At 43.4% G+C, this 14,539-nt stretch overlaps 1 protein-coding gene across 2 annotated transcripts in view; it reads right to left on the reverse strand.

Moving 5' to 3' along the window:
• Positions 1 to 14,539, reverse strand: part of pxk (PX domain containing serine/threonine kinase) — a 96,839-nt gene that overhangs the window by 3,612 nt on the left and 78,688 nt on the right. Inside the window, exons 15-17 of one of the 2 annotated variants that reach the window (XM_065004606.1) lie at positions 9,113 to 9,176; positions 8,344 to 8,403; positions 1,943 to 1,970 (exon numbers count right to left, since the gene is read on the reverse strand). In XM_065004606.1, the coding sequence (XP_064860678.1) occupies positions 1,954 to 1,970; positions 8,344 to 8,403; positions 9,113 to 9,176 (141 nt within the window). In that variant the 3' untranslated portion in view covers positions 1,943 to 1,953. The remainder of the gene's footprint in view (positions 1 to 1,942; positions 1,971 to 8,343; positions 8,404 to 9,112; positions 9,177 to 14,539) is intronic. The other variant, XM_065004605.1, reaches the window with a different exon arrangement.

Genomic DNA, 14,539 nt, shown 5'->3' on the forward strand with positions numbered 1-14,539 from the left:
GAGCAAAACAATTTGTTGGGAGGTAGACAATATCAATGACAATGGTGAAAATAAATATCCCCCCCAAAAAAGGAATAAACGTTAATGTTTTGATCATTGCAGATTGTGACCTTTTAAAGTTGCAGACACCCTTTTACCAAGCAAGCAAAGGCAAATCAATGCAGGAGATTAAATATAGATCTTTAATTAAATTGTAACTACCAATATTTGATGTTTTAGTGAGCAGAAATCTGAAGGTTGGTGTTTGAAAATGGTGAGGTGTTTCAACTTCTTTAATGGACGACAACCCCGCGCCATTTTCAAACGGACGACACCCCGCGCCATTTTCAAACGGACGACAACCCCGCGCCATTTTCAAACGGACGACAACCCCGCGCCATTTTCAAACGGACGATAACCCCGCGCCATTTTCAAACGGACGACAACCCCGCGCCATTTTCAAACGGACGACAACCCCGCGCCATTTTCAAACGGACGACAACCCCGCGCCATTTTCAAACGGACGACAACCCCGCGCCATTTTCAAACGGACGACAACCCCGCGCCATTTTCAAACGGACGACAACCCCGCGCCATTTTCAAACGGACGACAACCCCGCGCCATTTTCAAATCGACGACACCCCGCGCCATTTTCAAACCGACGACACCCCGCGCCATTTTCAAACGGACGACACCCCGCGCCATTTTCAAACGGACGACACCCAGCGCCATTTTCAAACGGACGACACCCAGCGCCATTTTCAAACGGACGACACCCAGCGCCATTTTCAAACGGACGACACCCAGCGCCATTTTCAAACGGACGACACCCAGCGCCATTTTCAAACGGACGACACCCAGCGCCATTTTCAAACGGACGACACCCCGCGCCATTTTCAAACGGACGACACCCCGCGCCATTTTCAAACGGACGACAACCCCGCGCCATTTTCAAACGGACGACAACCCCGCGCCATTTTCAAACGGACGATAACCCCGCGCCATTTTCAAACGGACGACAACCCCGCGCCATTTTCAAACGGACGACAACCCCGCGCCATTTTCAAACGGACGACAACCCCGCGCCATTTTCAAACCGACGACACCCCGCGCCATTTTCAAACGGACGACACCCAGCGCCATTTTCAAACGGACGACACCCCGCGCCATTTTCAAACGGACGACACCCCGCGCCATTTTCAAACGGACGACACCCAGCGCCATTTTCAAACGGACGACACCCCGCGCCATTTTCAAACGGACGACACCCAGCGCCATTTTCAAACCGACGACAACCCCGCCCCATTTTCAAACGGACGACAACCCCGCCCCATTTTCAAACGGACGACAACCCCGCGCTATTTTCAAACGGACGACAACCCCGCGCCATTTTCAAACGGACGACAACCCGCGCCAGTTCCAAAACGGACATCTCACTATTATAAAACTGATATAAATCGAATTGGATTTTGTAATTTACTCTGTTAAGATTGTCATCTAGAATAGGTTCTAGATTCTATAGTATAAAAGCTCTAAAATATGTCTATAATTAAGATATGTGGATCCTGCAAAAACAATGTGTGTTTCTCCATTTAGTATTAGTTGCATCTGGTTTGCTCTGAGCAGTATCATTACATACTTCTACTATGGAGACAAGCCTAACAATCACCACCTTCCGGAGACACCTGAAACCCCACCTCTTTAAGGAATACCTAGGATAGGATAAAGTAATCCTTCTCCCCCCCCCTTAAAAGACCTAGATGCACTATTGTAAAGTGGCTGTTCCACTGGATGTCATAAGGTGAAAGCACCAATTTGTAAGTCGCTCTGGATAAGAGCGTCTGCTAAATGACTTAAATGTAAAATGTAAAATGTAAATGTACAGAGTACTGTAGTGTAGTGTTTCAGGGTCGACTACAGCTTTAAAAAACACATATAGGAATCATTATTGAATTACTTTACCCCACACATGTTCAAAATGGTGCATGCTCTACTTGGCAGACAGACAGCAAAAAAGGGGAGGAAAAGAGAGGCAGATTAATCACTGTTATTGGTCAACGGGTACCTTGAGGAGTACAATCAACACTACTGTTAAATCAAAACTAAAATGTTCATTATTTACAGTATGGTGTGATTACTGATTAGCTGAGTGGAAAATGAATGGGAAAGTATGTATAAACAAGAAAGGAAAAACACATTGAAGTATGATCAGAATAACTACTCAGATGGTCCATCTTGAATTTTTAATATGTTTAATTTTATGATGATGTTGTCCTCATATCATAAGGACATCATAAAATTAAACATTTTAAAAATTCAAGTAACCAGTCAGGATCACCAGCTAAAAACTAAAATAGTCTCACTAGTATCTACCACTAGTCTAATATACAGTATGGTTGTTATATATATATATATATACCAATATGCATGCATACAAATACAATCTTCCTTATAAATCACAGGCAATAACATGATCATACTTTTTGATAGAACTCAAGACCGCATGAAATCATATATATATATTTTTAAAGTCTCAAAACGGCCGGCCTCTATCTAAACCTCTGTACCAGTGCTTAATCTAAGCTAATACTATGGACGATCTATTATAATGCCTCTGTTTTACCACAAGGGGGAGCCCCACCATACGGAAAACAGTGCTAAGACATGGTAACAAACACAATATAGACCTCATGCACATCACTGTGGAGGAACTATTACTTAAATGAGTATCAATGGGCAGGGTGCTGATTGATTTCAAAACTGCCAGAGTTATAGCCTGAGTGAACCTGAGGGTCTGGTATCTACCATAGAGTTATAGTCTGAACCTGGGGGTCTGGTATTTACCATAGAGTTATAGTCTGAACCTGGGGGTCTGGTATCTACCATAGAGTTATAGTCTGAACCTGGGGGTCTGGTATTTACCATAGAGTTATAGTCTGAACCTGGGGGTCTGGTATCTACCATAGAGTTATAGTCTGAACCTGAGGGTCTGGTATCTACCATAGAGTTATAGTCTATGAACCTGAGGGTCTGGTATCTACCATAGAGTTATAGTCTATGAACCTGAGGGTCTGGTATCTACCATAGAGTTATAGTCTATGAACCTGGGGGTCTGGTATCTACCATAGAGTTATAGTCTATGAACCTGAGGGTCTGGTATCTACCATAGAGTTATAGTCTGAACCTGAGGGTCTGGTATCTACCATAGAGTTATAGTCTGAACCTGAGGGTCTGGTATCTACCATAGAGTTATAGTCTATGAACCTGAGGGTCTGGTATCTACCATAGAGTTATAGTCTGAACCTGAGGGTCTGGTATCTACCATAGAGTTATAGTCTGAACCTGAGGGTCTGGTATCTACCATAGAGTTATAGTCTGAACCTGAGGGTCTGGTATCTACCATAGAGTTATAGTCTATGAACCTGAGGGTCTGGTATCTACCATATAGTTATAATCTCAACCTGAGGGTCTGGTATCTACCATAGAGTTATAGTCTATGAACCTGAGGGTCTGGTATCTACCATAGAGTTATAGTCTATGAACCTGAGGGTCTGGTATCTACCATAGAGTTATAGTCTATGAACCTGAGGGTCTGGTATCTACCATAGAGTTATAGTCTGAACCTGAGGGTCTGGTATCTACCATAGAGTTATAGTCTATGAACCTGAGGGTCTGGTATCTACCATAGAGTTATAGTCTATGAACTTGAGGGTCTGGTATCTACCATAGAGTTATAGTCTATGAACCTGAGGGTCTGGTATCTACCATAGAGTTATAGTCTGAACCTGAGGGTCTGGTATCTACCATAGAGTTATAGTCTATGAACCTGAGGGTCTGGTATCTACCATAGAGTTATAGTCTGAACCTGAGGGTCTGGTATCTACCATAGAGTTATAGTCTATGAACCTGAGGGTCTGGTATCTACCATAGAGTTATAGTCTATGAACCTGAGGGTCTGGTATCTACCATAGAGTTATAGTCTGAACCTGAGGGTCTGGTATCTACCATAGAGTTATAGTCTATGAACCTGAGGGTCTGGTATTTACCATAGAGTTATAGTCTGAACCTGAGGGTCTGGTATCTACCATAGAGTTATAGTCTGAACCTGAGGGTCTGGTATCTACCATAGAGTTATAGTCTGTCTGAACCTGAGGGTCTGGTATCTACCATAGAGTTATAGTCTGTCTGAACCTGAGGGTCTGGTATCTACCATAGAGTTATAGTCTATGAACCTGAGGGTCTGGTATCTACCATAGAGTTAGTCTGAACCTGAGGGTCTGGTATTTACCATAGAGTTATAGTCTGAACCTGAGGGTCTGGTATCTACCATAGAGTTAGTCTGAACCTGAGGGTCTGGTATTTACCATAGAGTTATAGTCTGAACCTGAGGGTCTGGTATCTACCATAGAGTTATAGTCTGAACCTGAGGGTCTGGTATCTACCATAGAGTTATAGTCTGTCTGAACCTGGGGGTCTGGTATCTACCATAGAGTTATAGTCTGAACCTGAGGGTTTGGTATCTACCATAGAGTTATAGTCTGAACCTGAGGGTCTGGTATTTACCATAGAGTTATAGTCTGAACCTGAGGGTCTGGTATTTACCATAGAGTTATAGTCTGAACCTGAGGGTCTGGTATCTACCATAGAGTTATAGTCTATGAACCTGAGGGTCTGGTATCTACCATAGAGTTATAGTCTGAACCTGAGGGTCTGGTATCTACCATAGAGTTATAGTCTGAACCTGGGGGTCTGGTATCTACCATAGAGTTATAGTCTGAACCTGAGGGTCTGGTATCTACCATAGAGTTATAGTCTGAACCTGGGGGTCTGGTATCTACCATAGAGTTATAGTCTGAACCTGAGGGTCTGGTATCTACCATAGAGTTAGTCTGAACCTGAGGGTCTGGTATCTACCATAGAGTTATAGTCTATGAACCTGAGGGTCTGGTATCTACCATAGAGTTATAGTCTATGAACCTGAGGGTCTGGTATTTACCATAGAGTTATAGTCTGTGTGAACCTGAGGGTCTGGTATCTACCATAGAGTTATAGTCTATGAACCTGAGGGTCTGGTATCTACCATAGAAGTTATAAATTACACGATGGATGGTGTATCAATACACCCAGTCACTACAAAGATACAGGCGTTCTTCCTAACTCAGTTGCCGGAGAGGAAGGAAACCACTCAGGGATTTCACCATGAGGCCAATGGTGACTTTAAAACGGTTACAGAGTTTAATGGCCGTGACAGGAGAAAACTGAGGATGGATCAACAACATTGTAGTCACTCCACAATAATAATATAAATGACGGAGGGAATAGAAGGAAGCCTTTACAGAATAAAAACATTCTGAAACATGCTTCCTGTTTGCAATAAGGCACTAAAGTAAAACAGCAAAACATTTGGCAAAGAAATGTCCTTTATGTCCTGAATACAAATCATTATGTTTGGGGCAAATCCAAAAAAACACATCACTGAGTACCACTTCATATTTTCAAGCATGGCTGCATCATGTTATGGGTATGCTGGTCATCGTTAAGAACTGGGGAGTTTTTTAAAATAAAAATAAAGGGAATGGAGCTAAGCACAGTAAAAATCCTAGAGGACAAGCTGGTTCAGTCTGCTTTCCACCAGACACTGGGAGATGAATTCACCTTTCAGCACGACAATAACCTAAAACACACAGCCAACTCTACACTGGAGTTGCTTACCGAAACAAAATAGAATGTTCCTGAGAGGCTTAGTTACAGTTTTGACTGAAATTGTCTTGAAAACCTGATTTTACCAGGTAAGTTGACTGAGAACACATTCTCATTTACAGCAACAACCTGGGGAATAGTTACAGGGGGGATGAATAAGCCAATTGGAAGCTGTCTAGCAATGATTAACAACCAATTTGACAGAGCTTGAAGAATAAAAAAATGCTAATCTTGTACAATCCAACTGTGCAAAGCTCTGAGACTTGCCCAGAACGACTCACAACTGTCATGGCTGCCGAAGGTGATTCTAACATGAATTGACTTCGGAGGTTGAATACTTATCATTTAAATCAAGATATTAGTGTTTTATTTTAATTAAAAATATATATATATTTTTTTTTTATATACAAAAATTGTAATTCTTCTTCTACTTTGACAGAGTACTTTGTGTAGATGGATTGTCATTTTTGTCAACCATTTGAACCCCACTTGGTAACAACAACAAGGAAAATGTCAAAGGGGTGTGAATACTTTGTGAAGGCACTGTATGATCCACTGTATGATCCACTGTATGATCCACCCACTGTATGATCCACTGTATGATTCACCCACTGTATGATTCACTGTATGATCCACCCACTGTATGATCCACCCACTGTATGATTCACCCACTGTATGATTCACCCACTGTATGATTCACCCACTGTATGATCCACCCACTGTATGATTCACCCACTGTATGATTCACTGTCTGATTCACCCACTGTATGATTCACCCACTGTATGATCCACCCACTGTATGATTCACCCACTGTATGATTCACTGTATGATTCACCCACTGTATGATCCACCCACTGTATGATCCACTATGATCCACCCACTGTATGATCCACTGTATGATCCACTGTATGATCCATCCACTGTATGATCCACTGTATGATCCACTGTATGATCCACTATGATTCACCCACTGTATGATCCACTGTATGATCCACTATGATTCACCCACTGTATGATCCACTATATGATCCACTATGATTCACCCACTGTATGATCCACTGTATGATTCACTGTATGATCCACTGTATGATCCACTGTATGATCCACTGTATGACCCACTGTATGATCCACTGTATGATCCACTGTATGATCCACTGTATGATCCACTGTGATTCACCCACTGTATGATCCACTGTATGATTCACTGTATGATCCACTGTATGATTCACGTTGGAATGATTTCTGAATGGCAAACGGATTTATAGTAGATCGACTTTAGTCAGTAAATACAACACCTTTTTATAAAACTACTCAACACTTGCTGTTTTAGTTGTCAATTAAAACCCAGTAAATAGCCTACAATAAGCTCCTAGAAACGCATCGGACAGATTTTGGTGAGAGTGAAACCTCTTGCTTTGGCTTTTCCTCTCTGCTGCTTTTCCCTGTCATGGCTTTGTGACTGACAGGCGCTTGTCCTATCAAATCGCTAGAAGACGTTCGTTCTAGTGGGAGAAGCTTGTCCTATCAAATCGCTAGAAGACGTTCGTTCTAGTGGGAGAAGCTTGTCCTATCAAATCGCTAGAAGACGTTCGTTCTAGTGGGAGAAGCTTGTCTCAAAGTGGGAGAAGCTTGTCTTATCAAATCGCTAGAAGACGTTCGTTCTAGTGGGAGAAGCTTGTCCTATCAAATCGCTAGAAGACGTTCATTCTAGTGGGAGAAGCTTGTCCTATCAAATCGCTAGAAGACGTTCGTTCTAGTGGGAGAAGCTTGTCCTATCAAATCGCTAGAAGACGTTCGTTCTAGTGGGAGAAGCTTGTCCTATCAAATCGCTAGAAGACGTTCGTTCTAGTGGGAGAAGCTTGTCCTATCAAATCGCTAGAAGACGTTCGTTCTAGTGGGAGAAGCTTGTCCTATCAAATCGCTAGAAGACGTTCGTTCTAGTGGGAGAAGGCTCGACGGACAAGTAAACAGAAAACCTTTAAATGAAAAGTAGCCTAGTTAATACGAAGTGGAAAACGTATCCGACTGAAAATGAGTGCGTAACAGGTCGATTAGCCGCCAGACGGCGCTAGTGGAAAACACTGTTTACTAGAACAGGCTGATTAGCCGCCAGACGGCGCTAGTGGAAAACACTGTTTAATATAACAGGCTGATTAGCCGCCAGACGGCGCTAGTGGAAAACACTGTTTAATATAACAGGCTGATTAGCCGCCAGACGGCGCTAGTGGAAAACACTGTTTAATATAACAGGCTGATTAGCCGCTAGACGGCGCTAGTGGAAAACACTGTTTACTATAACAGGCTGATTAGCCGCTAGACGGCGCTAGTGGAAAACACTGTTTAATATAACAGGCTGATTAGCCGCTAGACGGCGCTAGTGGAAAACACTGTTTAATATAACAGGCTGATTAGCCGCCAGACGGCGCTAGTGGGAAACACTGTTTAATATAACAGGCTGATTAGCCGCCAGACGGCGCTAGTGGGAAACACTGTTTAATATAACAGGCTGATTAGCCGCCAGACGGCGCTAGTGGAAAACACTGTTTAACATAACAGGCTGATTAGCCGCCAGACGGCGCTAGTGGAAAACACTGTTTAATATAACAGGCTGATTAATGCAACTTTTTAGTAACATCTTCATGGTAATATGGTTGGTACCTACCTGTAGTGTGAGGAGGGGTGGGGGAGGAGGGAGAGGTCGGTGGGGAGCTGGCTCCTGAACCTAAAGACAGGAAGATAGACATCCGATCAGTCAGTCAGCCAGTCAGTCCACCAGTCAGTCAGTCAGCAAGTGAGACGGTCAGTCAGTTAGCCAGCCAATCAGCCAGCATTGCATTGTAAACAGTGTTGCCATGTCAGTGTTGCCATGTCAGTGTTGCCAGGGTAAACAAAGCTGTTATGTCATCCATGTGTATGGACATTTTCTAATGCCAGTATTAAAATCCTAAACTATAGTACTATATAACTATCGAAGTCAGCGGTCTCTCCAACCCTGCCCCTGGAGAGCTACCCTCCAGGGGCAGGAGGGTAGCTCTCCAGGAACAGGGTTGGAGTTAAAACCTACAGGAGGGTAGCACTCCAGGAACAGGGTTGGAGTTAAAACCTACAGGAGGGTAGCTCTCCAGGAACAGGGTTGGAGTTAACCTATAGGAGGGTAGCTCTCCAGGAACAGGGTTGGAGTTAACCTATAGGAGGGTAGCTCTCCAGGAACAGGGTTGGAGTTAACCTATAGGAGGGTAGCTCTCCAGGAACAGGGTTGGGATCCGAGCTTTACTATGTTATTACCTTGCAGCCTCCACTAGAGCATGCTTTAGCCACATTGAAAAACACAGTTCACATTTTAGTCTTATAATAAAGAGTTAATACATTTGTTTGAGCACTCGGCAGGAGTATATTAATGGTCTATTTAAACCATAGTGCTGATGACATACCAGAGTTGTTGTTGTACTTCACAGAGAGATCCTCCTCGTTCTCATAGGCCGACTGTCTGGACTTCTACAGAACAAACAAACAAACATATTTCTATCAATGACAATTCTGCTACACAATGATAATGAATCGTGTGTGTGTTAGGGATCTGCTTTTTTCCCTTTCAAGATTATTCAATACGTATCTAGACACATGGACTGGTACCATACAGGAACCATACGTATCTAGACACATGGACTGGTACCATACAGGAACCATACGTATCTAGATACATGGACTGGTACCACACAGGAACCATACGTATCTAGATACATGGACTGGTACCACACAGGAACCATACGTATCTAGATACATGGACTGGTACCATACGTATCTAGATACATGGACTGGTACCATACAGGAACCATACGTATCTAGATACATGGACTGGTAACATACGTATCTAGATACATGGACTGGTACCATACAGGAACCATATGTATCTAGACACATGGACTGGTACCATACAGGAACCATACGTATCTAGATACATGGACTGGTACCATACAGGAACCATACGTATCTAGATACATGGACTGGTACCATACGTATCTAGATACATGGACTGGTACCACACAGGAACCATACGTATCTAGATACATGGACTGGTACCATACAGGAACCATACGTATCTAGATACATGGACCGGTACCATACGTATCTAGATACATGGACTGGTACCATACAGGAACCATACGTATCTAGACACATGGACCGGTACCATACGTATCTAGATACATGGACTGGTACCACACAGGAACCATACGTATCTAGACACATGGACCGGTACCATACGTATCTAGATACATGGACTGGTAACATACATATCTAGATACATGGACTGGTACCATACAGGAACCATATGTATCTAGACACATGGACTGGTACCATACAGGAACCATACGTATCTAGACACATGGACTGGTACCATACAGGAACCATACGTATCTAGAAACATGGACTGGTACCATACAGGAACCATACGTATCTAGATACATGGACTGGTACCATACAGGAACCATACGTATCTAGACATATGGACTGGTACCATACAGGAACCATACGTATCTAGATACATGGACTGGTACCACACAGGAACCATACGTATCTAGACACATGGACTGGTACCATACAGGAACCATACGTATCTAGATACATGGACTGGTACCATACAGGAACCATACGTATCTAGATACATGGACTGGTACCATACAGGAACCATACGTATCTAGATATATGGACTGGTACCATACGTATCTAGATACATGGACTGGTACCATACAGGAACCATACGTATCTAGACACATGGACTGGTACCATACGTATCTAGATATATGGACTGGTACCATACAGGAACCATACGTATCTAGACACATGGACTGGTACCATACAGGAACCATACGTATCTAGACACATGGACCGGTACCATACGTATCTAGATACATGGACTGGTAACATACATATCTAGATACATGGACTGGTACCATACAGGAACCATATGTATCTAGACACATGGACTGGTACCACACAGGAACCATACGTATCTAGATACATGGACTGGTACCATACAGGAACCATACGTATCTAGACACATGGACTGGTACCATACAGGAACCATACGTATCTAGATATATGGACTGGTACCATACAGGAACCATACGTATCTAGATACATGGACTGGTACCATACGTATCTAGATATATGGACTGGTACCATACAGGAACCATACGTATCTAGATACATGGACTGGTACCATACAGGAACCATACGTATCTAGATATATGGACTGGTACCATACAGGAACCATACGTATCTAGATACATGGACTGGTACCATACAGGAACCATACGTATCTAGACACATGGACTGGTACCATACAGGAACCATACGTATCTAGATATATGGACTGGTACCATACGTATCTAGATACATGGACTGGTACCATACAGGAACCATACGTATCTAGATACATGGACTGGTACCATACGTATCTAGATACATGGACTGGTACCATACAGGAACCATACGTATCTAGATACATGGACTGGTACCATACGTATCTAGATATATGGACTGGTACCATACAGGAACCATACGTATCTAGATACATGGACTGGTACCATACGTATCTAGATATATGGACTGGTACCATACAGGAACCATACGTATCTAGATACATGGACTGGTACCATACAGGAACCATACGTATCTAGACACATGGACCGGTACCATACGTATCTAGACACATGGACCGGTACCATACGTATCTAGACACATGGACTGGTACCATACTGGAACCATACGTATCTAGATACATGGACTGGTACCATACGTATCTAGATACATGGACTGGTACCATACAGGAACCATACGTATCTAGATATATGGACTGGTACCATACAGGAACCATACGTATCTAGATACATGGACTGGTACCATACAGGAACCATACGTATCTAGATACATGGACTGGTAACATACGTATCTAGATACATGGACTGGTAACATACGTATCTAGATACATGGACTGGTACCATACGTATCTAGATACATGGACTGGTACCATACATACAGTTGAAACCGGAAGTTAATAAAGGAGACTAGACATCTACCCCCCCACTACCACTATCAGATTAGAGCCATAATGGAGACTGGACATCTACCACCCCACTACCACTATCAGATTAGAGCCATAAGGGAGACATCTACCACTATCAGATTAGAGCCATAATGGAGACTAGACATCTACCCCCCCCCACTACCACTATCAGATTAGAGCCATAATGGAGACTAGACATCTACCCCCCCACTACCACTATCAGATTAGAGCCATAATGGAGACTAGACATCTACCACTATCAGATTAGAGCCATAATGGAGACTAGACATCTACCCCCCCCACTACCACTATCAGATTAGAGCCATAAAGGAGACTAGACATCTACCCCCCACTACCACTATCAGATTAGAGCCATAATGGAGACTAGACATCTACCCCCCATTACCACTATCAGATTAGAGCCATAATGGAGACTAGACATCTACCCCCCACTACCACTATCAGATTAGAGCCATAATGGAGACTAGACATCTACCACTATCAGATTAGAGCCATAATGGAGACTAGACATCTACCCCCCACTACCACTATCAGATTAGAGCCATAAAGGAGACTAGACATCTACCCCCCACTACCACTATCAGATTAGAGCCATAATGGAGACTAGACATCTACCCCCCACTACCACTATCAGATTAGAGCCATAAAGGAGACTAGACATCTACCACTATCAGATTAGAGCCATAATGGAGACTAGACATCTACCCCCCTACTACCACTATCAGATTAGAGCCATAAGGAGACATCTACCCCCCCACTACCACTATCAGATTAGAGCCATAATGGAGACTAGACATCTACCACCCCACTATCAGATTAGAGCCATAATGGAGACTAGACATCTACCCCCACTACCACTATCAGATTAGAGCCATAATGGAGACATCTACCCCCCACTACCACTATCAGATTAGAGCCATAAGGGAGACATCTACCACTATCAGATTAGAGCCATAAGGAGACATCTACCACTATCAGATTAGAGCCATAATGGAGACTAGACATCTACCCCCCACTACCACTATCAGATTAGAGCCATAATGGAGACTAGACATCTACCCCCCACTACCACTATCAGATTAGAGCCATAATGGAGACTAGACATCTACCACTATCAGATTAGAGCCATAATGGAGACTAGACATCTACCCCCCACTACCACTATCAGATTAGAGCCATAAAGGAGACTACACATCTACCCCCCACTACCACTATCAGATTAGAGCCATAATGGAGACTAGACATCTACCCCCGTTACCACTATCAGATTAGAGCCATAATGGAGACTAGACATCTACCCCCCACTACCACTATCAGATTAGAGCCATAATGGAGACTAGACATCTACCACTATCAGATTAGAGCCATAATGGAGACTAGACATCTACCCCCCACTACCACTATCAGATTAGAGCCATAAAGGAGACTAGACATCTACCCCCCACTACCACTATCAGATTAGAGCCATAATGGAGACTAGACATCTACCCCCACTACCACTATCAGATTAGAGCCATAAAGGAGACTAGACATCTACCCCCCACTACCACTATCAGATTAGAGCCATAAAGGAGACTAGACATCTACCCCCCACTACCACTATCAGATTAGAGCCATAATGGAGACTAGACATCTACCACTATCAGATTAGAGCCATAATGGAGACTAGACATCTACCCCCACTACCACTATCAGATTAGAGCCATAAAGGAGACTAGACATCTACCCCCCCCCCCACTACCACTATCAGATTAGAGACATAATGGAGACTAGACATCTACCCTCCCCACTACCACTATCAGATTAGAGCCATAATGGTGACATCTACCCCCCACTACCACTATCAGATTAGAGCCATAATGGAGACTAGACATCTACCACCCCACTACCACTATCAGATTAGAGTCATAATGGAGACTAGACATCTACCCCCCCACTACCACTATCAGATTAGAGCCATAATGGAGACTAGACATCTACCCCCCCACTACCACTATAAGATTAGAGCCACAATGGAGACTAGACATCTACCACTATCAGATTAGAGTCATAATGGAGACTAGACATCTACCCCCCACTACCACTATAAGATTAGAGCCATAATGGAGACTAGACATCTACCCCCCACTACCACTATCAGATTAGAGCCATAATGGAGACTAGACATCTACCCCCCACTACCCCTATCAGATTAGAGCCATAATGGAGACTAGACATCTACCCCCCACTACCACTATAAAATTAGAGCCACAATGGAGACTAGACATCTACCCCCCACTACCCCTATCAGATTAGAGCCATAATGGAGACTAGACATCTACCCCCCACTACCCCTATCAGATTAGAGCCATAATGGAGACTAGACATCTATCCCCCCACTACCACTATCAGATTAGAGCCATAAAGGAGACTAGACATCTACCCCCTCCCCCACTACCAGATTAGAGCCATAATGGAGACTAGACATCTACCCCCTACTACCACTATCAGATTAGAGCCATAAGGAGACATCTACCCCCCCCACTACCACTATCAGATTAGAGCCATAATGGAGACTAGACATCTACCACCCCACTATCAGATTAGAGCCATAATGGAGACTAGACATCTACCCCCCACTACCACTATCAGATTAGAGCCATAATGGAGACATCTACCCCCCACTACCACTATCAGATTAGAGCCATAATGGAGACTAGACATCTACCACCCCACTATCAGGTTAGAGTCATAATGGAGACTAGACATCTACCCCCCACTACCACTATCA

The sequence above is a fragment of the Oncorhynchus nerka genome, linkage group LG2 (genome assembly GCF_034236695.1).
Source record: "Oncorhynchus nerka isolate Pitt River linkage group LG2, Oner_Uvic_2.0, whole genome shotgun sequence".
Lineage (NCBI taxonomy): Eukaryota > Metazoa > Chordata > Actinopteri > Salmoniformes > Salmonidae > Oncorhynchus > Oncorhynchus nerka.